The 24,760-nt window shown below is 37.3% G+C and overlaps 2 protein-coding genes and 1 non-coding gene across 17 annotated transcripts; 2 read left to right on the top strand and 1 right to left on the bottom strand.

Annotated features, from left to right (window-relative positions):
- Positions 1 to 217: 217 nt before the first annotated feature.
- On the top strand, positions 218 to 289 carry trnae-cuc. The gene has a single exon. It is a non-coding gene; the product is annotated as a tRNA-Glu (tRNA).
- A 1,319-nt stretch (positions 290 to 1,608) lies between these two features.
- tpd52l2a (tpd52 like 2a) lies at positions 1,609 to 12,433 on the top strand. Of its 15 annotated transcripts, none has more exons than XM_027166770.2 (10): positions 1,609 to 1,769; positions 2,895 to 2,986; positions 3,326 to 3,474; positions 3,632 to 3,691; positions 5,897 to 5,944; positions 9,448 to 9,549; positions 10,136 to 10,162; positions 10,750 to 10,806; positions 11,090 to 11,126; positions 11,213 to 12,433. In XM_027166770.2, exons 1-8 carry the CDS (start codon positions 1,751 to 1,753, stop codon positions 10,796 to 10,798), a joined length of 546 nt encoding a protein of 181 aa, XP_027022571.1. In that variant the 5' UTR covers positions 1,609 to 1,750; the 3' UTR covers positions 10,799 to 10,806; positions 11,090 to 11,126; positions 11,213 to 12,433. The 15 variants fall into 15 exon arrangements, with proteins under 15 accessions (XP_027022571.1, XP_047678928.1, XP_027022574.1 ...); XM_047822972.1 differs by having other exon boundaries at positions 10,750 to 10,794; XM_027166773.2 differs by having other exon boundaries at positions 10,753 to 10,806.
- Positions 12,434 to 12,741: 308 nt separating this feature from the next.
- Positions 12,742 to 24,088, bottom strand: dnajc5aa (DnaJ (Hsp40) homolog, subfamily C, member 5aa). The gene is made up of 5 exons (XM_027166769.2): positions 23,929 to 24,088; positions 18,443 to 18,571; positions 17,998 to 18,211; positions 17,467 to 17,638; positions 12,742 to 15,563 (listed from the first exon to the last, which is right to left on the bottom strand). The coding sequence occupies exons 2-5, from the start codon at positions 18,550 to 18,552 to the stop codon at positions 15,454 to 15,456; spliced, it is 606 nt and encodes a 201-aa protein (XP_027022570.1). The 5' UTR covers positions 18,553 to 18,571; positions 23,929 to 24,088; the 3' UTR covers positions 12,742 to 15,453.
- Positions 24,089 to 24,760: the final 672 nt, after the last annotated feature.

Below are 24,760 nucleotides of genomic sequence, written 5' to 3' on the forward strand. Positions count from 1 at the left end.
TGCTGAACACAACTTGATTTATACTGGCATGCAGCATGGACAATATATAGCAACGAAAAATACAAACACACACAAATACAATTTTTCTTCTTCACAGTAGCCTACACAAAAATATAAACCCTATGACAATGTGTATTCATATTATTTTCGCCATAATATAATAATTTTATAATACTAACATTGACATATAAGACTAGCATAAAAGCTGCTGATCAGCTCCCTGGTGGTCTAGTGGTTAGGATTCGGCGCTCTCACCGCCGCGGCCCGGGTTCGATTCCCGGTCAGGGAACGCTCCTTTTACTTAATTTTTTAAATTCCGTTTATTTCTACTTCCAGGTGTCTTAATGATGCACAGCTAAAAAAATAACATTCACAGTGTGGTTGAAATGTGGGTCTACCGTATCGAAATTGCCAGAAATAAATTCGATAAAGCTGATAAAGCTTTTCCAGATAAAGCTGCAGGTTAAGTTTAACTGCAGCATGCAGCACCCCCTAGTGGCGGTGCCCATACATTAAATCATACTGCACATGTTTTGCTCTGTGATATTAAACTGTAATTTAAGGTTGTTTAAAATTTCAGAAAAACTTTTCCCAGTTGTACAGACCTTTTGTTGAATGCTTTAAACTGAGTGTCTGTACTTCAAGTATGAATAGTTTGTAGCCAGCAACATGCACATATATTCTGTTTTATTTTATTAAATTATTACTATAAAAAGAAAGCACACTTTAGAATGGGTGTGAGTGGAATATGCTTATTCATTCATTCATTCATTCATTCATTCATTCATTTTCTACCGCTTATCCGAACTTCTCGGGTCACGGGGAGCCTGTGCCTATCTCAGGCGTATTCGGGCAAATAAAGAGACTTAAAAGGTTAGAATTCCCACTAAAATTACATTTTACATGCATATAATAAGCTGCTATAAATCAGAATCAGAATCAGAATCAGCTTTATTGCCAGGAATGTTTTCACATGCGAGGAATTTGTTAAATATACATATGAAATATACATATGCAAATATAGACAATTTGTATGTACAAATTTGCAAGTGTGAGAAATGTGCAATTTAGGTATACAATATATACAATTTGTATGTACACATGTGCAATTGTGAAATGTGCAGTTGAAGTAAACAGTAAACATTTAGACAATATGTATGTATGTACAGATGTGCAAGTATGAAATGTGCAATTGAGGTATTGAGGTATACATAGTACAAATATTAGGTGTTCTGTGTAAACAGTATGTGTAAATAGTAATGTAATAATATGAAAGATTATGAAAATCTAGTATAGACCTTTTGTTATCTGGCTGATTCCCACAAGGACATTTTTAAACAAAAAAATAATTCAGCTTTAAAAACAAACAAACAAACAAACAAACAAACAAATAAATAAATAAATAGATAAATCGAAAGATAAGGAAAATATTAAAATATTAAATTAAAATATTTTCCTTTTGTATCTGAGCATAAGGGCAGAGGTAAGTTTTGGTGTACACATATAGCATTATTGACATTTGTAATTATGTCAGCCTGGGAGAGAGAGAGAGAGAGAGAGAGAGAGAGAGAGAGAGAGAGAGAGAGAGAGAGAGAGAGAGAGAGAGGTTTTTTCCCCTGCTACGTCACCGCTGTGTACCGGAAGTGTGAATCTTCGCGTCAACATTGCGCTTACTAGCTGAGGTCCTCATATAAAAACTACCGAACGTTTTGTAACGCGTATATTATTTACACAGCATTTTCTAAGCCAGATGGACGCTGGGGCCAGAGGTAGGAGGATTTCTAAGACATTAACTATATACAGAACTGAAGAACAGGTGTTTGTATCTGCGATCTTACGGCTTGTCGACTAGCTGAGATCTGTCTCAGTGTGTGTGAGTGTGTGTGTGTGTGTGTGTGTGTGTGTGTTTGTGTGTGTGTGTGTGTGTGTGTGTGTGTCTCATTGTTACAGCGTAGCTGTGTGTCTGTCTGTCTGTGTTAGTGTAGCTGTGTGTGTGTTAGTCTCTCAGTGTTACAGCGTAGCTGTGTGTCTTGGTGTGTGTTTCAGTGTTAGTGTAGCTGTGTGTGTGTGTCTCAGTCTCTTAGTGTTACAGTTTATCTCTCTCTCTGTGTGTGTGTGTGTGTGTCTCAGTCTCTGTGTTAGTGTAGCTGTGTGTGTGTCTCTCAGTGTTACAGTGTAGCTGTGTGTCTGTCTCTCTGTTACAGTGTAGCTGTGTGTCTGTGTCTGTCTCTCTGTTACAGTGTAGCTGTGTGTCTGTCTCTCTGTTACAGTGTAGCTGTGTGTCTGTGTCTGTCTCTCTGTTACAGTGTAGCTGTGTGTCTGTGTCTGTCTCTCTGTTACAGTGTAGCTGTGTGTCTGTCTCTCTGTTACAGTGTAGCTGTGTGTCTGTCTCTGTGTTACAGTGTAGCTGTGTGTGTGTCTCTCAGTGTTACAGTGTAGCTGTGAGTCTGTGTTACAGTGTAGCAGTGTGTGTATCTCTGTTTCTCAGTAGCTGTGTGTATCTCTGTCTCTCAGTGTTACAGTGTAGCTGTGTGTGTCTGTCGATCTGTGTGTGTCTGTGTGTAAATGACTAAGGTTTGATTTAGGTCACTGCTGCAATTTTGGCAAACAGGCTTTCGAAGATATTAGTTACCCATCTTTTTGTTTAGAAACGAATAGTTTGTCGGCTGTTTAGCTACCTAGCTTAATAAGTGATCCTCCTTTTGTGTTTACATAATTCTACTTTTTACTAAATGTCCATTTTAATTTCCATGTTCAAACTATTGTATATTTGCACTATTTTCCTGCAAGATAATCTTGACCACAAATCTGTTTTGCGCAGTATGTCTTAGCCGACCGGGCAGTAGTTCAGAATATGAGCTCTAACCTGAGTTTCTGGTTTGTTTTGTCTGGAGATACCTTCACTGAGGGTGGAGCAAGTGAAAGAACATTGCCACCAGGTCTGACGGAGGAAGAAGCTGCAGAACTGGAACTGGAGCTCAGTAAGGTGAGCTGCAGAACTGGAACTGGAGCTCAGTACTGTATGCCCCTAATCATGTTCCCCATGTCACGGCTGATCTGTACTTTATTGCAGTTACTGATTATCTACTAATAATACCTTTCCATTTAATAAACTGAAAAGTATGTACTAGCTGGAAGGATTCTTGAGCAGATATAAGACATAGAAAGGGCATTAAGAATAATTTAGTTCTGGAAAAATATGTAAATTTAAGTAATGGTTTGGAAATGAATATATTTCCAAACCATTACAATATTCTGTTGTTAATCTCCCAGTGAATTTTTGCTTTCAAGCTAAACAGACTTTATTGGCATCTCGTTTTGGCAGGTGGAGGATGAAATTCAGACTCTGAGACATGTCCTTTCATCCAAAGAGAGGCATGCTGCAGAACTGAGGAGAAGATTGGGTATAAGCCCTCTGATTGAGATAAAAACCAACCTTACCAAAGGCTGGCACAATGTCCAGTCTTCTAATGCGTGAGTACCTCCATTCAAGCTTTACTGCTGTTTAGCTGGTTGTAGAGCTTTGGTGGTGAACTGTCTTTCCTCTTTCTTTGCTCATCTCTTTTTCCATCACAGTGATTTGTCTGAATATACTTTTCTTCACCAGTTTTTCACTCATTTCTACTTCTAGTTACATGAAAAGCTCCCAGACTCTTGGGGATTTGAATCAAAGAATTACATCCTCTAACATGTGAGTTTTCTCCCTCACATCCTTTCTCTGTCTTCTCCTGTCGTTCTGGGTTTGTAGTGCTTTGTTCATCTTGTTTACCTTTCTGTTTGCCTTCTGTTTCCAAATTTCCCTTTACCAGAAGGATTTGCGTCAAATGGGGTAGTTTTTGAAACTTTGGCTAGCATTATTTCCTGCAGTACCGAAGCTACTTCTTAACTGAATTAATCCTTTTTTTTTTAAATAAAAGCAAATAATAATACAATAATGAATAATGAATTTTAAGGTTTTATCAGACAGGTGATGAACAAATAATAAATCTATTGACCAGACTATTGGACAAGTATGATCCAGTGTTACTCTGAAACCTATCTTACCTAGCTAATGAGTAGTAGCTAATGTAATGTAGCATACTTTATTATATATTATGGCAAGTTAGTTAAATGTATTAAGATAACCTAAGCAAAACAATAGTGGTTTCTCAGGGAAGGGATAGTCCTATGGAGCCAGTCATTGCACTTTCAGTTGCAGTCCACTAGTTCTATTAGAGTTTTATTAGAGTTCAGGAATATGTTTTGACTTAAAATATGAAAGCTTATTATGTGAGGATGAAAAAGGAAGGAGATTTTATTGCTTGCACCTTTAATGGAAATGTAAGCTAGCTAATGTGCTAGCTGGTGTGCAATAAAGTGAGTGTGGATACTTTGGAGATAAAATAAAGAGAACATTTAGCCACGTTGTGCCCAAAATGTCACAATTATTATTAATTTCTTCATCTGTGGTATAAAAGTTTTATCTCACAAGCAATATTTTGGTTATACTGAATATCAGCAGTGCTGTGATTACCTAGTCCATTCATCCTGTGGCCTCAAAATTGTATTTTTACCCTCAGCATGATGTTGGGCCAGTGTTGCTGCTGATTCTGAAATTCATCCAAGTCCTCCATGCATGATAATTAATCTGCATATTAAAAAATAATTGTAAAATCACTCATATCATGCTTGACTGATCTGTGTACTGCAGCAGGTGCTGGAATTGAAAACAAGTAGCGTCTGTTTTTTTTTTTTTTTACAGCATCGAGGAGATAAACCTGTGTTAAACATGTTTATACCACACTGTTGCATTCTCAAGTCTGTTAAGTCAGGCGGTATTGATGAATTAAATATGTCAAATTGATATTGTGAAGTTTTCAGTGAAGATATGTTAATTTGCATCTTCCTTTACAAAATGGTTTTCATAAATGAGGGCTTTTTAATATCAAGACGATACTGAGAGAAAATGAGAGATTATAATTTGTATAATCTAAGTGATAACAGGAACTAAATAGTCTTGTGGATGTTCCACTACATTTAAATGTAACTAGACACAGCATTTGACCATCAGGAGAGAACAGAGAGTTTCTGGTTGTTGGATGAGAGAAGAAAAAAATAGCAGTGACTGTTAACGTGGTAGTGAAACACCTGTGAATAAACAAATAGACCAGAATGATAATCTGCTGGTGCTGAGTGCAAGGGCTAGTGATCTGTCTGTTCTAAGTTACTGCAAACCTATATGCCTTTTAATATATTGTTAAAATGACTAAAATAACAGCAGTTAGACGTCTTTTGGTGGCGAACAAAAACCTGTGCTCTTGCTTTACTCTGTAAATGGAACATACTAGACTGTTTCAGATCAACACCTGTTGATGGTTCAGCATTTCTGTTTCGCTTCAGAGAATAAAATGCAATTAGAAGAGAAGCTTTCTTTCTGAATTACTGATACTGACTAATTTTGTCAGCATGTAATCACTATAAATTAAACACATTTTCTACAAAAGAGCACAGGTCAAACAAAAACTATTCATGGGACCCAGAGGCTTAGAGAAAGCAGCCAAACCTGTTTTAGAAGTCAGCTTTATTTATTATGGACATTCATTTGCTAACTCAATTAGCTATCTAAATAACTATGCATACTTTACAATCCCTTTGTACCCTTTTGTCTTTTCAAGTGTTGAAAATTGTGTCACGGTATTTTGACGTCTGGCTTTTTCTAAATATTATTGCACAGTTAATACTATTTTCAAAGAAAAACATAAAATGTTACAATCTTCAGCCAATTAGCAATAACCTGCATATATTTAAAAATGTCTGACATTGTAACAGCAAAGTGGAAATCTCTCTGCTTCTCTCTTTCTGTCCTTCTGCCTTTGTGTGTGTGTGTGTGTGTGTGCATGCTTGGGTGTGTATGTAGTTATCTTACAGCATCTGCTACTCTGGAAGACATTAGTCGTTCTGAAGCGTGAGTGATTCATCTGTTTTACTTTAATTGATTTGTCATGTGAAATAATGATTAACATAATGAACTTAATAAATGCTTGTTTTTTACTTTTATGCAAAAAAAAATAGGGGGGGGGGTTATAACTTTCTCCATCCTTTGTAACAATTAGGACTTCATTCACGTTACCTTTTATGAGCAATTGAGGAAAGACAAAATGAGCTTATTGAAAAAAGTTATATATTTTTTTAGTCCTAAATCCTTGTTATATACTGTATGAATGCTTCATTGTGAATCACCTGGTTACATTTGAGTGTATTGCACATGCTTGATGTTACCATTTATATCAGAAAGGGATGCATGCCTATCTATGTATTTCATATGGTTATATAGTTAACCTTCTTTTTGCTGGGACCTTCTTGTGAAGTTCCCTGCTTCATATGGAACTTGTTATGCGTTTCACGCATCCTAATCCCCCAGGCTGAAGTGAAGTGATAGCCACCTGGATAACGTATGCCACCATGTCACGAGGAACCAACACACCTTAGGAACCCTGGAAAAGGTTTTCAGAAATGATGGGCATGTCTTCGCTGCTGGGAGCAGTGATGTTTTCACTGCAGATCTCAGAGCACACTTGGTGATGACATCCATCTAGTGGCCCAGTGTTTTAGGGAGCTCCCAGTGTCTTCATGCTGGATAAACTGTTACGCCAAGCATCTAGTAGCCAATTGTCATTCCAGCAGGGCACGTACTGGGCGCGTCAGGGTTCGCTCATTCAGGATGTGACAACACTGCAAGGTCAGTCAATTGGGTGATATAACCCTGGGTATAACCACATTGTCAACCCTGAATCTTCTGGCCCACACTTCAGTCCAAAGCATAGGGAAATTCTGCTCATGGGATTGCTAGTCATGTCCCAATCAGCTGTATCGCTCCACTAGGAAGAACTGCAGTCAACAAAAACACATAAGAAATCAGAACAGCTAAATTAGGAGTAGGTATTCTGTTAGGAGCTCTAACAGTGTCAAACAAGTCTGATGATGCACACACCTCAGCATGAAGAGAGAATAGAAGTCTATTACCTGCGTTGGAGGTCATATCTGTAGATAGACAGATGCTGAATAGTGTGCATGAGGTCTGATGTGGGATATTGGGTTGTGGGGAAAAAAACTTGTTCTACAGTACATACAGATCTACAGTACATACAGTAGAGATAAGTATGAGGTTTTATAACTACCAGGAGTGTCATTGTTTAACATTTCTTTGAAAAATACTCAAAGTGCTCTATGGGGCAGAGATGGAGATTAACAGGGCAAAATTATATCAGGTAAAAATTATTTTCAATATTTATACGTTTTCAGTGGTGATTGTGTTTCTGTTGCATGCTAATGAAATGGAGCCAGGTTGAGTTAATTTAGCTAATGTAATTGTCATTCTGTTCATGACAAAATTAATATTGCACCCTGCAGTGTATAGATATGACTGTTATAAAACTGTCAAGGGGTTGATGCATCTAACCTCAAGCTAATCTCATAAAGAGAAGCACTTCTCATAAAGAGAACCCTCAGGCCAGCAGTGTTTGTGTGTCTACCTGTTTTCCCAAACGTCTGTGTCAGATAGGTGAGGACAGACTGCACGGTTAGAGAAGGTCACATCTCCAAACAGAGCAAGATTTAACCTTGGTGATAAATCATATTAAAAATACTTACAATTTGAACACAGACAGCTGGTATTTTTCTCTATCATAGTCTGAGGTACATGTTAATGTCAGCTTAGAATAAAGATAATACATAATTCAACTAATAATAGACAGTATAATGAACATTAATGTAAATTAGAATAGGAAAGAAAAGTGTCTTGGTAGTAAAGTTATTTTCCGTGTATGACTCAGCGAAGGCTTGCAGCTGCTTCCATGTTTGAGGGCATCATCAGTAGAAAGTTTGGCACCCAGTGATACTTAGTCTCCTTACTTTACATTGAAGTGTGCAAAATCATCATGGATGACTGGACGGTTAAAGTGAAGGAAGACAGAAGAGTGGTTTGCGGTTTAATAGGTCAAGTTTTTGCACGAATCAGTTGTGTTTAGAAGGAACATCACCTGATGGATTTAAGAGCTTACACTGGCTCAGTGACTCTGATTATAGCAGATAAGGACAGAGGACAGAACTACTGGTTGTGTCTCAATCTGCTCTCTAGTTCAGTAGTCAGGGTACTGATCAGGTAGTTGCTTGCATCAAAGTTTGATGGCTGCATCAAATGCACAATCCTTACAGTGCACTGAAATGTTCAAGCCCTTAAAAAAAAAAAAATCCCACACTGCACCACAAAATCCCAGGGAGCATAAGTTCTCATTATGTTCCCTTACTGGATGCGGTGTCATAGTTTCCGATGCCTGACAGTTAAAAAAAAAAAAAGCTAGGTGAACACTCTGCCAACTTCATCTTTTATTATATTTAATTATAGTTGTTGTAGCTCTCAAAAGCTTATTTGATGTTCTAAGTAGTTTGTTTGAGCCTGATGACTTTTTTTAAGTGTTTTATGATTTTAGAAAATCCTGATTGAAGCACCATGACAGAAATGCATGTGATTAAGCTTACAAATTTGTATAACTTAAATATTTTAGATGTTTGGGTGTTTTAAATGTAAAAATTTGAATGTCACCGTATCAGTGCACCGTTGTGTATTGAGGCAGGGTTCCTACCAGTTCCCCAACACGTGTTCACAATAGACTGATTCATGAGCTGATTGTGATGCACCCAATGTGTCTGTGTTAATTATGGGTTTCTTTGTGAATTGTTTAAAAAAAACAAAACATAAACCTAACGTTCATTTAATACCATAGACAATCATTTCAGAACATGCATTCAATTGTTCATGTTGAAACAAGGCCCAAATATTGCATGACCCCTCAAACTGAGCTGATATATATATTTAATAATAATAAATATTTAATAATAATAATAATAATAATAATAATAATAATACTTTGAAAGAAATAGGATATTAAATTCATTCTGTTTGTCTGTCAGAGTACAGGATGTAATCATTTTGCTTCAGCTTTTTATAAATACCTTTTAAAGTAAAAAAAAGAAAAAAGTAAACCTTTCACCACACAAAATGCAACAGTGAGACAAGATTCCATAATCCTGTGTGTAAACCATGTTAATCAACATGCGTATGTGGTTAAAAAAGCGTATGTGTCTTTTTGTACAAAACACAACTTGCACTATGACGTGGATATAAATATAGATCTGTACACTATATAGGTCTTGTTTAGGAGTGTGATATTTTTTATGTTATTAAGGGTACTTGTGTCTCCTACTGTGTGTGCAACCTATATGCTCTTGTCCATTGTTTGCCTGTTTGTGTCTGTGAACAAACCAATGTCACATTCCTGAACCTTTAATTAAAACTAACTGTGCCATCATCAAATAGCTCTGTGTAATTGTCTGGTTGTGCCATAACCAGCACAACGGATCTGGAGCAATGTCCCTGACTGATAAATGTCTCTTCATCTCTTTCTACAGATATAAGAAAACTCAGGAGACTCTGTCCCAGGCTGGAATGATGACATCATCTGCTTTCTCATCACTGAGTTCAACTCTAAGAATCAAACTGGGAGAAATGAGGTTAATATTTCTCTTTTTTTTTCTTTTTTCTTTTTCAAGCCTCACTGATGCCTCGTAATCACTAATCTGGCATGTTAGGGTTTATCTGAAGAATCACAGCACAAAGCAGTAGATCATGTATCACATTGAGTATTCTCTCTACAGTTTAAGATGAGCTTAATTTTTAATGATCCTTGTGTAAGACTAAACCGTATTCATGCACTGATCAGGTTTAACTTTCAACAAATGTTTGTTCTTGTGTTAGCTCACATGCGAAACCCTGTATTTTCACAAACTTATGTAAATCTTTGGGGCTGATGATATAAAGAGTCACAGATTAACCATTATTACAGCATTTACAATGCATGATTTTCTCTGAAGTATTTCAGACCTAATACCTTTATCCTGGCTACATTAAAAACCTAAAATTTGTAGCTTATGATGAGGAAACTCACCTCATCAAGCACTGATATATAAGGTCACAGGCACCTTTTTTCCTGCTCCAGCAGTAAAGTGCCTGCTTTAGTCTTACTTTTATTATTTTTTTTGAATGAGTCCTTTGTCCATGATCGTATTTCTTCCTTCAATGCTGCATTGGGATGCTCAGGGCTTTGACTTACACGCCTCCATCAGGGTAAGAATTTACTAACCTACAGTACTAGCTCCTTTTTTACTCTAACTTTCCACACAGAAACATTTAGCACTGCAGGTGCTGCTCTTTTCCAACAGCCCTGTTGCATTAGACTATATCGTCACTCTAGTAAAAAACAGAATGCGATGTTCTGTAGTGTTAAAAGGGAAAATAATCATTGACTGGGTGCTGTGATGTGTAACCACCCCGAAGCTCAGACCGATATAAAATGCAGACACTGGAGACTCCTTTAAAATTTTTTACACAAATGACTAATTATTGAAGGCTCCAGCTCTCTATCATTGATATGACATTTTGGTTAATTTGTTCCAGAAAAGGAATCAACATTTTTCAGTTTAGCAGCACTGTTGTATAATACTGAATGTTAACTAATATCTTATTCCATTCTTTAAAAGCACTCTCAACTTCTTTCAACACCAGATTTCAACACAATGTTTGGATCTTATCTGCTGTAACAGAGTTTTGCTCTGTAGTGTGTTGTACACTGCATGCTCTCATGTCCTTTGCTTTCGCTTGGCTCTCTGCTTGCTCTAATGCTTCTGCTTCTGTGTCCTCACTGCTGTCTGAAGTAGCAGCTACTCCATGCGCCACTCCCTAAGTATGCCCACTATGAGGTAAATTACCAGGTACATCAGACTTCCTGATCCTCTCTCTCCTACAACAATTCCTCTAAACATTCCACATGTTCCGTGTCACTGGAAAGTAGGGTTGTGTATCCTCTGTCTCACTGAAGTGTTCAGTGGTTTCCTGTACTTTCCCTTATGATTGTTCTGTGCGCATCACTACATTTGTATTTATGTATCAATATATCATTATTGAGTATAAGCATCGTTTCCCTTTATGCTGTGTTTCATGCATGTTTAAACTGAACAAAAAGATTTTGCACTTGTTTCTTCCGACATTTCTTAGGAATTCACCAACATTTAAAAACCTGGAGGACAAAATGGTAAGCATAAAAAAAAGAAAAAAGAAGAAGAATTTTTTTAACATGTTGCAATATTTACATATTTTTACTTTCTTTCCAAATCCAAGGGAGCTGGAGGAAGCACAAATGGTGGAGAGATGTAACCACCACCTGACACTGGTTCTGAACAGGAAGCACAGACTCATTACCAAAACTGACATCTGACCTAAAATACCCCGAGTCCATTAAAGCGCTAAGTTGAAAGTAAAGAGATGTCAAAACCTTTGAATCAATAATGCTGAACAGTACTAAATTCTCAAAATAATGCATCTCTGCTGCTTGCTTTAAAAGGAGAAATCCTGAACCTGATGTGATTTGATTTTTGTGGGTTTTTTTTTTTTTTTTTTTAAACTGTGTGAGGATGCATGATGCACACGACTTTTACTCCTGTTTCGAATGTTTGAAAAGGTTTTCTGATTATCGTTTGCTCTGATATTACTACTGATGTACATTTACAGCATTTGGCAGACACCCTAATTCAGAGTGATCTACATTTTATACAACTGAGGGTCTTACTCTGGGGCCCAGCAATTGTAGCTTGGGGGATGTGGGATTTGAACTCACAACCTCCTGATTATTAGCCTTAACTAAGCTACACATCCCCACATGATGTATACCAGTTGTGGTTCCATGCAGCCTCATATACACTCCTGACACACTGTGGATTAAATGAAATCGCTTCCTTGGCGGTATGTCCCCCTCCTGTTGCATATGATTAATGGGCATGTAACAGACTGCTTTCTACATCTCTTATAACTCAGGGCAAAAGGTAGCTTGTGCTTTGACTAATCTGAGGAATGTAACTAATGCATCATAAACTGGTTCATGGAATATAAGGTTAATGTTTGTGATTTAATTTAAATAATTGATCTTTTTTGGGTTAAATGAACTGTTACACACACACACACACACACATATATATATATTGGTATTTGGTTTTATGTTTGTCCTTATTTGGTTGTTATTTTCGTCCTGGTGTGACTTTGGTAAAAGGAAATATTTAGTTACAATTAAATATTAATATATGTGTGTTTCCCTGGCTGTTCTGAAGTTAATAATCGGAATGTGCTTGAGGTCGATACAGTTACTTTGGTAAAGGAAGATAAGCTAAAATATGAAACGAGCTGGGTGGTGTTCATTTTGTCTGGATAATTTATGCAAACCTTGACTTTACCCTGAGACTGTTACCTTTATCCCATGCACAAATAGTGGTTTGACAGATTGTAACATGATTTTATGCTATTTATCATTGCAGAAAATTGCTTAAATAAACCTACAGTTGGAGAACATGTAGTGGTGATTTAGTATTCACTTTGGAGCTACATAATGCAGGCTTTTCATTCATCTGAAAGGTTTTTTTTGTTTTATCCTGGGTCCCTTTGGGGCCTGTGGGCTCATGTTCATCTCCACCTTGCCTTTATATTCCACCAGATGGATTAAGGCCCTTATTACCCTTGCATTTGACAAATTATTTTGGCTGTTGTAGTGTGTGTAGAATCAATTACAAATATCTGTTACACAATATTAAAGTTATAAGCACTGAAATGGCAACAACTTTGCAAACTGCTGACCTAATGCATTTTCACAAGAAACATGAAATGTTCATAAACATTTATTTTGTTTTTACACCAGCAAATCAGATAAATATGTTTTCTTTTGGACAGACAATAACCATGCTACAACATAAAGGTCTATAGTTATACTCAATTATTCTGTGTATGTACATGAGACCTTGACCATTTAACTAAGAGTAGCATAGTTTCACAGCCACATCCAAATAACATACCTTCTGAAACAAGGACAATCTTTAAAAACATAAAATAAGGTCATAAATAAAATAGAAAAACAACGGATTACCATTTCACAATAATTACACACATTTTAAGGATCTCTGTCCTGCCCATGTTACTTCATTGCATTTAAATTAAACTTTGCATTTACCAACATTTCGATGTAAAACTCATAACAGGCAAACCAGTGTAATTTTGTGGAGGGGAGGGAAATGCACAGGGAATGACCACAGATGCAAACTACAATCAAAAGCCATCAAGAGCAGGGACACACAAGCAGGGAACATGTCAGACACACATTATATCCATCTGCAGAGTGTGGTCAAAAGCTCAGTGTATACAACTCTGATGGTTTTAGCCTATAAAAGCCAAAGAAATACGATTGAACATGGCTGGTGATGTGGATAGTGCAGTGTTACATAAGCCACAAAATGTAGCACAACCCACTGAATGTAGGTTGCATGTTTGGCAGGTGATAAGGGTGTAAAAAAAAAAGTATGAATGTGATGTAGAAATTATACGCAGCTTGGCATTATGACTGGTCACATATATGGCAACTTTAAACGTCTTTGATTTATTTTACCGCAACCATGAAAATCCAAATAGGAGCTTTACACAAAACAATACCTACAAATGTATCTATAGCAAAATGATTTAAAAATACATGTCATTTGGAGTAAAGAATAAATGTTGTGTATCCTTGGGATAGTGTTGTGTGTTAACATTTCCCTAGTGTTGTGTGTTAACATTTCCCTGTCCATGTACTAAAAAAAAAAGCATTACATTAATTGGTATTATGGACAAATGTCACACCTTGGCTCAGAGCACAAATGGTAAAAACATTTACTTTTACTACATAATATGTGCAGGGGTGAAATACAGTCCGTCTGATGGACAGCTCACTGCAATTGGCGTACGAAAAAGGAAATGATAATACAATAGCATGATGATAAAATTAAAACACACCAAAACAGTTATCTCTGCTCAAACAGTTATCACAAAGAGTGTAAAAGTGTTCAGATGGAGGTCTGATGTCATTGTACACAATTAGTTATTGAAATTTTCAGAACACTGCTAACATTAAATCCTTATCCTATTTTAAATCTAAAGAACATGTTGCAGTGAAAGACATTTTTTTTTTGGCTGAATAAACAACTTCCATCTAAAACAGTTAATTCATTCACAACCACCATGATCTCTTGGCGCAAATGCTGAAGGGAGATGAGCTCTAATAAACCATTGTCACATCACCATGAGCAATAACACACTGGAATAAATACGAGCCTACAATTACAAAGTAAAAATGCACAAAATATACATACACTGTACATACACACAGGGTGTGTACATTGTATATCTATATAAAAACATTTTTTCCCTTTCCTCTTTACATACATATTGGGGTTGTATAGTCTGATACGATGAAACAAAATGTGTTTCACATTTCAGAATATGTTTAAATCCCTTAAAATGTGAATACAGGGACATTATCAAGGCAAAGGTAAATAACTAGGCCGGTGCTAAGAATCAGAACATGCTACGAAGATAAGGCCCCATAGCCTGATCCGGCTATTACGCACCGCTACACCACACTGCACGACTTCTGATTAGCGACTGATACATACTTATTTTGGCTCATCCATTTCAAACAATTCAACACACTATTTAAAATCCAGATGGAATAAATAAATATTAAGAAAATATATTTTGGAAACATGTTTGGCAAGCACCCTTTGCTTCGATTTGCATCACATTTCTCTAATAAACTCAAATGACTGAGGGGGAAAACAGTGATGCTAAAGAATATAACTGAACTTAGTGTGTAGGTTCAGACCATTAAGACAATTAACACAGTTGTAGTGTAGACAGTTAACAAAGAGTGGTCAGTATATTATATACCAGGGCTTAAAACTATTGATTTAACCTACTGTGTGTCCAATTTCTGTCCCCCCCAGAAGTGCAATAGGAAGAATGAAAGCATGCAATGCTGGGGGAAAAAAATACAATGGAAAAAATGTGGCTTTTCTTATAGACACATGCAAGTCAAGTACATCATTTCAACAAGAATCTCCATCATAAACTCCTGAATGTGAGAAAATCAATGACATAAACAGACTTTACTGAGTTTAACCTCAACTACTGATTGAGGAACAGTGCATGCTACAGGACAGCGAACAAATCTGGCTGGAGAAGAGGCTGATGGAAAGGCAAGTCTGGAAGTCAAAGGCCAAAAAGACAGTACAACAAGAGAGAAAATATCTTGTGTTCTTTTTCCCCCCCAATAAACTCCTTATTTTCAAGCTACACTGAGGTGAATGTATGCCACTCTGGAAGAATGGTGATGGTGGTGGATATGAGAAACGGGTGGGAATGCCTGAAAGAGCTCAGCTTGTGTTCCACTCTCACTGGCTTTTCTCCCTGCCAATGGTGGCTTTTTCTTTTAAAGTTGTTGGAGTTGCTCCTCTGCTCATTCCTCAGACTCGGGGAGGGAGAAGAATGGCAGCTGGGGAGAGACGGTATTAGTTGAAGCCGGTGTCGGTCCGGTAGGTGGTGTGGTGGCCGTCGGATGTTAGCTGGGTGGTCTCTGTGGCTGACGGTTGCAGGACAATGGGCTCACCTCCACCAGCCTCTGTTTAACCAAAAGAGAACATATAGCAAAGAATAGCAAAGATTTGTGAATTGGGGCTCTTGAGAGCATTAGAAAAGCATTTGCCCTATTGTCCAGAGATCATGAGTTTGAATCCGGATGATGCCACAGTCATCGATGGACGGGAATCCAAGACAGCAAAAAATGCCCATGCTCTCTGAGTGGGGAGTATGGCACATTCTCTCCCTTATCAATCACAGCGACACTAGCCAATCATGGGTGTGTGTGAGCTCATGTATGCGGAAGAGGCTGAATAGGATAGGTCTCCTCAGAGGATGTAATTGTGGTTGGCTGGCTTCATGTGTCTCAGAGGAAGCACATGCAAGCCTTCCACATTTAGTTGCTGTTGTATGATAAAAGAGAGCTGACTGATGGGTGAAAATTAGGCAGATGAAAATAAGGGGGAAAAAATTGTGATGTGTTACGTTATCAACCCTGTTTTTTTTTTTTATATATATATATATAAATGATCATGGTTCATGCTTCAAATTAAAAGTGCTGTAGCAGAAAAAGTTAAAATAATACTGACTTGCTTCATATTCTGTACTATTGGCACCCTTCAAGAGACTATGCAAAAAGCTATTGTACCTCCATACATTGTTCATATAACTGAGGTAAATGTACAGGTGGGTGACAAATTAAAGGAATAATAAACATGTAGACTTTTATTAAGCGTTAGGACTCCCAAACCTCCAGAACCATTTCAGCACATCCTGGCATAGATTCTCCATATCTCTGGTACTGTATAGAGCGTTCTAAATTATGTTCCCTGGTTGGTTGGTGCTTTGTTGATGGTGATGTGGTGGAGAGTGTTGTCTAACACACTGCTCCAAAATCACATTCAATTAATTTGAGATCTGGTGGCTGTGAAAGCCATAGCATATGGTTTACATCAATATACTCATCAAACCCTTCAGTGACTCCTCAAAGTTTATAATACAGGATGTGGGCAGTCATCCTGAAAGTGATCACTCTCATCAGGATAAAAGAAAAGATTCATGAGAGAATACAATTGATTATCCACTAAACCACTTTGTTTTAATTTGCAGTGACTTTTCCCTCTATGGGGACAAGTGGACAAAATGTGCCAGCAAAATGCACAAATTGGCTAGCGTTTTTTTCCTTTAATTTGTCACTTGTCTGTATAGTTGTTTCTTCCAAATTTAACCAGGATATTCCTCCTTCGAACTGCACAATTGCCACTGACCACTTTTCCAACTCTTAAGAGAATTGAATGAAGAAAACCTGACTAACTGCTTGTAGAAAACATTGTGTGATTGCCCTTAAACACATGACTTGGTAAGGCATCATAATAGATACCCATGTATATGGTGAGACACAGGAAAGGGGGAGCATGGTCACATTAATTTGTACCAAAGCCATTTCTAAAGCTTTTTCCCAATCATTTTGTCTTCTGCACAGATCACCAAAAAAGTATAGATCTATTTTTCTTGTTAATCAGTGTTGAGATCCGCACCAGATTTAATGTATGGTTATGATGAATGTTCTGAAAGTCTCTGCATACTGTTCCCAATCTCTTCAAGAGCCTATAGAATGGTTAAAACTGAACCGTTAAAATGTTCATTACAATGTTATTTACAGCTGGTATAAAACACCACAAAATCATTATTGTTTTCTCTGATCATTTCACCGTTTGTGATGCAAACATCCAGGTTTATGAGAAAGGAACCTCACAGAAAACTCACTCATGCTGTATTCATTTAGCCTAGATCTGTTCAGATGCAAGAGTTTAAACATAGAAGACGACATTTTATTACAGACAATACCATCCTGTTAAATTAACACTGAGAATAACATAAAAGATTTTATACAGACTACAAAACTGTAACATGTCCACAGCACAAGTTACAGTGTAGCATCTAACCTCTCTCGTCAGACTGCAGCTGAGCTTCCAGGTCTTCAGGAGAGATGTAGAACTCCTGGTCCTGTCCCTCAGGTGGCCGTGGTTTACACTTTCCACAGCAGCAGTTACAGCAACAACACAGACAGCAGCAGAAGTAGCAACCTGTAGCCAAGCCGCAGAACACAAAGAGCGCCTGCAGAGGGATACAGAACACATCAGAAAACAGGGAGCAAGCTCAGAGAAGACAGAAAGAGAGCCATCCATATGCATATCTTAAGTACATATTTAAAATATGAAAAAACAAATGCTACATACAACTACTGATGACTAAACAAAAAGCTCCCTAAACATCAATATATTTCAATAAACATACATAAATATGTCAAATAAATATGCATTATATGGTCAATATCAGGAAATGAAAGCTGAATTCCGATACACATTCGTCTTCTGAGCAAAAATTGGCTTTGCCCTTTCAATGCTTTCTGAGAGGACAGTATGTAAAACTCAAGACTAAATAAAATTTCTGACATTCCTAATGTATAATCTGACCTTGGCCCACCAGCTGGACAGGACAAAGTAAGTGTTGACGTTCTCCTCTCCAAACTGCTCAGCTACGTAGAGCCCCAGGGAGCCGTACTTGTCATAAATGTTGCGCTTGGTAGGGTCATTCAGGATGGCATGGGCATTGTTGATCTCTTTAAACTTGTCCGATGCCTCGGGATTGTCCGGGTTCTTGTCGGGGTGGTATTTCAGGGCCAGTTTCCTTTGTGAAAGAGGTAGACAATTACTACCATTACAATTGCTGTATTATAAACTACTGTATGTGGTGGTCAGATGGATTGTAGGACTGGCTTGAAATGATGACTAGGTATCGGTTTGGAATTAAAAATGTTTTCCAAATCACTGTAATGATGTACAGCTATCAGTATGAGTGTGAATAGTAAATCCCTACTCTCGTGTACAGTTTAGTCTGTTATCGACATCTCACACTCACCTGTAAGACTTCTTGATGTCATCGTTAGTGGCCAGTTTGTCGACACCCAGCACATGGTAGAGGGATTCTCCAGACGTGGAGAGGGTGCGCTGCCTCTGCTGCTCAGTCATGGCAATTCAAGTTCTTAATCTGAAAAACAAGAAAAAGCTGCTTAATAAAGGCACATAAAACAGATTTCCAATATGCCCATTTTGGTTTAGAGACATCCCCATTCACTGTAGAACACTTGACAACTTAACAGAAGGAAAGCGGTTAGCAGCATTAGCTCAGTCAAAACATATCCAACCTCACAAACAATTAGCCCAAGGCTAGAAAAAGTAGCCTACAGTTAGGAATTTAAAAATGTGCCTATAGCAGTTTAAAATGTTTATTTATTCTCTAGTAGAAAATTACCTTTGGGTATTGTTCTTTTGAGAACAAGACAGGCTTGTTTTTGCTAGGTATCACGATTGATTAGACTGAAGGAGGCGAGCAGTGTTTGTGATGTGATGGTAATATTTGGTACAATGGAAGTTAAAAAGTTAAGTTCTTGAATGCATTATAATTTACTCATAATTGATTTTACAGTGGACAAGCCTAAGTGATATAGGGTAAGACAGCAATTGTTTACATTAGTTCACATTTCACTTTATATCCAGACCCAAGGCTTATTGAAGCTTCTAGAGGTCTTCTAGATAAATAAAGCTTATAAAAAACAATAATATACTTGAAACTAAACTAAAGGATGTTAATGCAAAGCATAAGCAAGGGCCTTCGACTGGCGAGTGACTGAACCAGTTAATGACAAGTTTTTAAAAATAAATAAATAAATAATTTAATACATTAAATAAACATGGGATGTACTTGTCATTCTTTCTAAAGCAACAGATAAAACTCTATAGCTGGTCCACAGTTGAAAAGAAATGAATCTGCATGAAAACTAATCTGTGATGATGTCCTGCAGTAAACAAGCACAGAATTAATCCAGATTATGTACTCCAGCATGGTGACAGGTTGCTTTAGAAGTAACTGTACCTAACTGTACCATGATACTAGAGCTATAATTTGGAAGGTTAATCCAATATTTTGTTTTATCTCAATCTGAGTGACTCTAATCATAGAACCCATGGTTGTGTACGTATGTTGTTGTGAGAAGTTTGAATTTTGTAGCATTGTATTTCTGATTACAATAAATCAATATACAGTATATTGTATGTGCTAGATTTTCATTATTCATGCATTTTGTTTCTTTTTTCTTCCTCTTCCACACAAATCAGTACACAGCAGGCATTCTTGTCTGTGAATCTGATGTACATCACACACTACAATGAATACTGCAGTGTTAGTACTATTAATTACATCCTGCTGCAGTTTAGGAATTAATGTAAATATTCAGAACTTATTTTAAATTTCTGTTTAGACAAAATTATTTGCACGCCTGTCATTTAAATGAAATATTTATCCCTGTACTTGTTTATAAGTACTAAAACGTTTTCAATATAGTATATACATACTGAATCTTTTTATATTATCAAATTCAGTCAATTAAGTATATATTTAAAGTCTACATTTTAATGAGGAGTGAAACAGGAACTCTCTATTGGCTCTGAGACTGGAAAAACTCAATCTCTGTCTCCAACAAAACAAAAAATAATCTTATATTTGTTATCTAGTCAACATTCCAAAACTAAAGTAATGCTGACAATGAACTGTGGATGTAGATCCCTAAAAAACTGTCTAAATGTCTAATGCCTAAATGTCACAGTTCAGAAGCTTTAAAAATGTTTATAATATTAATGTTTCCAAGGAAAATCAAAATCTCATTTAAATGTGCAAGACTTCATGTCATATCATGCATGATGATTATACTGTACTTATTTAGCCTGAACAATCACTTCCTAAAGTGACTAAATGTCCCTTGTGTTACTTGACAATTGTATTCTGTAGCTAAATATCAAATGTGACAAAAAAAATCTGTATAAATAAATAAAACTGATTTCCTTTGCTTGATAAATCCACACAGTTGTTATAAATGTATGGCAGCAATCCCTATAGTATTAGAATTGAGTATAAGTGAAATGAGGAATGTTTGTTCTAGGGGCATTTAGTCCTTTAGAATCGGAGAGCAAACAATTGATTAGCCCTTAAAGACAAAGATTTATTGGAACAGTAGTGGATAAACTGTAGAATTTATATATAAATATAATAAAACCTTAATTTTCAATGCATTCTGCAGTATCTAATCTGCCAGTCACTGCCATTTTATTTAATAAATATATTTTTAAGAAGAAGCTCTCTAAGAAATGTTTAGTCCCACTTAAGAGATCGGTCATTATAACCCCAGAGTTCTAGAAATGTTCTCTTATGTGGTCATATAACAGACAACTCCAGGACACAAATTACATTATGCACTTAAGTATGCTTATCACTCAAACCCCATCCACACGATGCGGCCAGCTAAAGTATCCCTGATCAGCACAAAGCCACCATGTTGCAAATCAACAGCAATGTGAAAACACTGACTATAGAGATAATAATTGCTGTCCTCTTTCTGTTAAAGAGAGACAAAGACAACTATTACTCAGGGGTTCACAGTAATAAATACGGAAAAAAAAATCAGTCCTACTACAACTACAGATAAAACCTTTCAGCTGTGGTATTTTGTAATAGAAATCACCAAAGTGGAATAATTTTCTCCAGCTGGCATTTGGAGAGTTCTTGCTTACATGAGTCAGTCTTTACAAACAGTACTCTAGGCTGCTAAATCTGGAACAAATCTGCATTTTGTCTTTTAAATGATTCAAAGTGTATTTTAGAATCAACATTTCCAGAGAAGAAGCCCATAGCTTTCAGCTTTAATATAGTGCACATCAGTGTGAGATTTAAACACTAAAGCCACTTACATTAATTAGAGCTTTAAATGGAGGGCTAATCAATACTGCATTAAACTACAGCAGAAGGTCCTTCTCTCATCATGATAAAATCGTAAACTTTCATCAAATGCGCCCACTATCAGTATATTTAGTGCTCTACCTTTTCTTTTCTTTTTTTACACAAACGATGACACTGTATGGTATGTGCACTGGTATAGAAATTATCTACCTACTCGATCAGGGGCATCTCATCATGGTGGTTTTTTCTGAATACTATGACATGTGCAAGTTCATAATCTTAAGCCACCTGGCTAAAGTTAAAATGCTGCTGTTTTTAAATAAAGTGCATTAGCTGGCAACATTATTAACTGCAAAGAGCAGCTTCTATAACAGTGACCGATAGTGGCAGATCATCATTCTTTTAACTCACCTAGTGTTGTGTGGAGATATTTTTTTCTCCTAGCCAGCATTCACAACAGAGCCACTTGCTGCTTTGTACTAGAATGAATGAGATATGAACTCATCCTACTTTACCAGCTTCCTTTTATGTTAAGAAATGTCCATACGTTCTCCTCAGCACAGGCTGTAGCCTGGTTTGAATGCTATTAATCATGATCTAAGTCCAGATTGCTTGCATTTTGCATCATCTGTTCATTAGCATAGCAATATAAACCAGGTTTTGTGTCACATAGTATTAGTAGTAGTACCTGGATTCAGATCAGCAACAATGCAGCCGTAATTTAAATTTTGATTCAGTTTTATTATAGGCATACTTTATTATTAGCAGTGAATTCAGGTTTTAGGAGCAAACAGCCACCTTCTGTATTGATGTTCTAAGCCACTCACATATGCATCTGTCAGATAGTCAGTAAGATAAAATGCCTAATCTACTGTAAGCTTGCTTTTACTTTGTGGACTGGAAAAAAACAATTACAATCAAGTTAAATGGGCTGCGTGACGATGGTTTAATCAAAGAAATAATTAAAATGGATAAACTGTTAAAAGTAATAGATTGTTTAGTGTCCTATGTGCTTTACAGAGTTCTCAATGTTAATAATACAAATCCTAATGCTGGCCAACCAATAACATGACATCAGCAGCCCCTATAACAAAGAATTCCCCATGATTCATCTGCTGATTCACCCTGTTCTCATCTGATGCTCGGTTAATTTAGCCTTTCATTAAATATCACTGTGCCCCTATATGAACTTAACCTGGTAGAGATGCCTTTATCTGAGACTGCTAAACAGCTAAATAATATCATAACCCCTGCCTAAACTTGTGGAAGATTATGGCACTACAGTTTCTTAGCATACTTTTTCATGTAGGTGAAAAAAGGCTATTATAAACCATCCTACTTTGAGATTAGCAAGTCAGTGTGGGTTGCAGCGAGTGCAATGATTCTAGCGTACGTTTTACATCATGAGCCTTGTAGTGCCTGTCCAAAGCTAAAAAGGCATTGTGTTTGTTGTAAATAAAAATATGTCCATAAACCATTCCTTTCATAAGGAAAGATAGGTTTCAACAAACAATCTATAGGTTTTTTCAGTTTGTCCCTCTATGTTTGTCCTTAAGGAATATATTTCTGCAAATCATGCCAGACATGTTGGGAATGGCTTGGGCTTTTTTCCAATTAGCACAAGAGGTGACTGTTCACTAGTGCCAGTCCACTGTGCATCCTTCTGCTGACGCTCCTATTTCAGCTGGTTTACTCAGCACCGCAAGCCTCTGAGCGGTAAAAACAATCCATGATCGAGATGGTGCACAAGCCTGGAAATGAAGCCTCGAGAACTGGGAATTTAAAAGGAGTCACCGATTTGCACTGCATCCAAAACACTAACAGGAGAGAAATTATTGATACGTGTATGCAAATATTCTCAATGCATTGTAGTGAGATATATTTTGGAGATAAGAAGGGGGATGTGCAGGAGATGATACCAGCTCCCATCCCAGATATACAGGTTAGGAGACATGAACAACATCCAACAGACTCAGGACATATAAAATGTTGTCTGTAAAATAATAAAAATAGAATTTTTGCAACATTTCTCCCATTTGCGACACAAAGTAAGTCAGAGTATATAAACATATTCGTACACGACAGTCGCATTGGGAGAGATACACGCTGAGGACACCAGTGAAGCCTGACAGTAACATGTAGGATCAGAGAACACGGATGAACCGTTTGAGATGAAAATAGTTTAATAAATTACGACTTTATTCAGCTAACGATGATACGCTGCATAGAAAAGGAGGAGGACACGAACAAATGGCCTCACTGTTTATTACACACGGACTTAATGATCGCCTCTGGCTTGAAATCACAACCAGGGATTGTGGTCGTAATGCACTATAAATATTCCGAGCATTGTAACAGGTTATAAGAACAGCCTTCAAGCTGACATTTTATGACGGATTACTAGCTAATCTCCATCTTGCTAGTCACCGCATCACATGAACGCGGTGCACTGGCTAGCAGCGCTCTATAGCATCCATGTTGGTTAGCATGTTAGCTAAAGCCCCTCAGCGCGGGATAAAGCACCGTTACAGAGCTGAGCACTCGATACAGCACCGTAACGACGAAAATACTACGTTTTCATGTAGAAAAACTGTTATTAAACGCGGGCGACTTACCTATTTTTCGGCTGTAACAAACTGCGTTTCGGTTTAATTTCAGTGCAGTAACAGTAGTGTTAAATTCGTGGTCGCATCCCCGTGAGCCGCGCGCGCGTACGTGAACGCTCAAATGCTGCAGAAGAAGCCTCTCGCTCGTCCCCGCCCTCCGGCAAGCGTGTGATGGCGTGCGCGTGCCCGCCAAACTAAAGCCATAGACTACTGTGTACTGTAGAAAATTATATGGAGCAGAGGATGCCATGTGCGTTTATACGCAGCCCATACTCTGAGCCTCTAATGCTCTAATGTACTTTAAACGCACCATTTAAATGTTAAATGTCTAAGATTATATAAATCTGTGCAGTTCGATCCAACCAGAATTGAGGATTGTCACTTGACAAAGTTGGAGTTGACTTTAAAATTATTGGCAGCCGTCAAGAAAATGGAAAACGATCTGAAACTATCATGAGCATACATTTAACAAATCTGGACAACTGTACAGTTTGGGTGAGCCTGTGCTTTTTGGGGTGCTGAGATGCTTTTCTGTTCACCGCAGATGTAAATAGTGATTACTTGAGATATTTTATGTGCCACCAACACAGCTGTCACTAAATGTTTTGGGGTTTTTTTTCTCTCTCTAGTATTCTGTGTAAACTCTAGAGACAGTTAGGTGTGAAATTCAAATACTCAACCCAGTCCAGGCACCAACACCAGTTACTAAATTGAACTGTACTGACCACAACACACACATGCACATCAACTGTATGGACTACACAGACCTACACCATATACACACTCTTCCAATATATATCCATCAAACTGTTTACATGCTGTTTTGCAGACTGTTTTTGCT

This window comes from Tachysurus fulvidraco, chromosome 14 (genome assembly GCF_022655615.1).
Source record: "Tachysurus fulvidraco isolate hzauxx_2018 chromosome 14, HZAU_PFXX_2.0, whole genome shotgun sequence".
Classification (NCBI taxonomy): domain Eukaryota; kingdom Metazoa; phylum Chordata; class Actinopteri; order Siluriformes; family Bagridae; genus Tachysurus; species Tachysurus fulvidraco.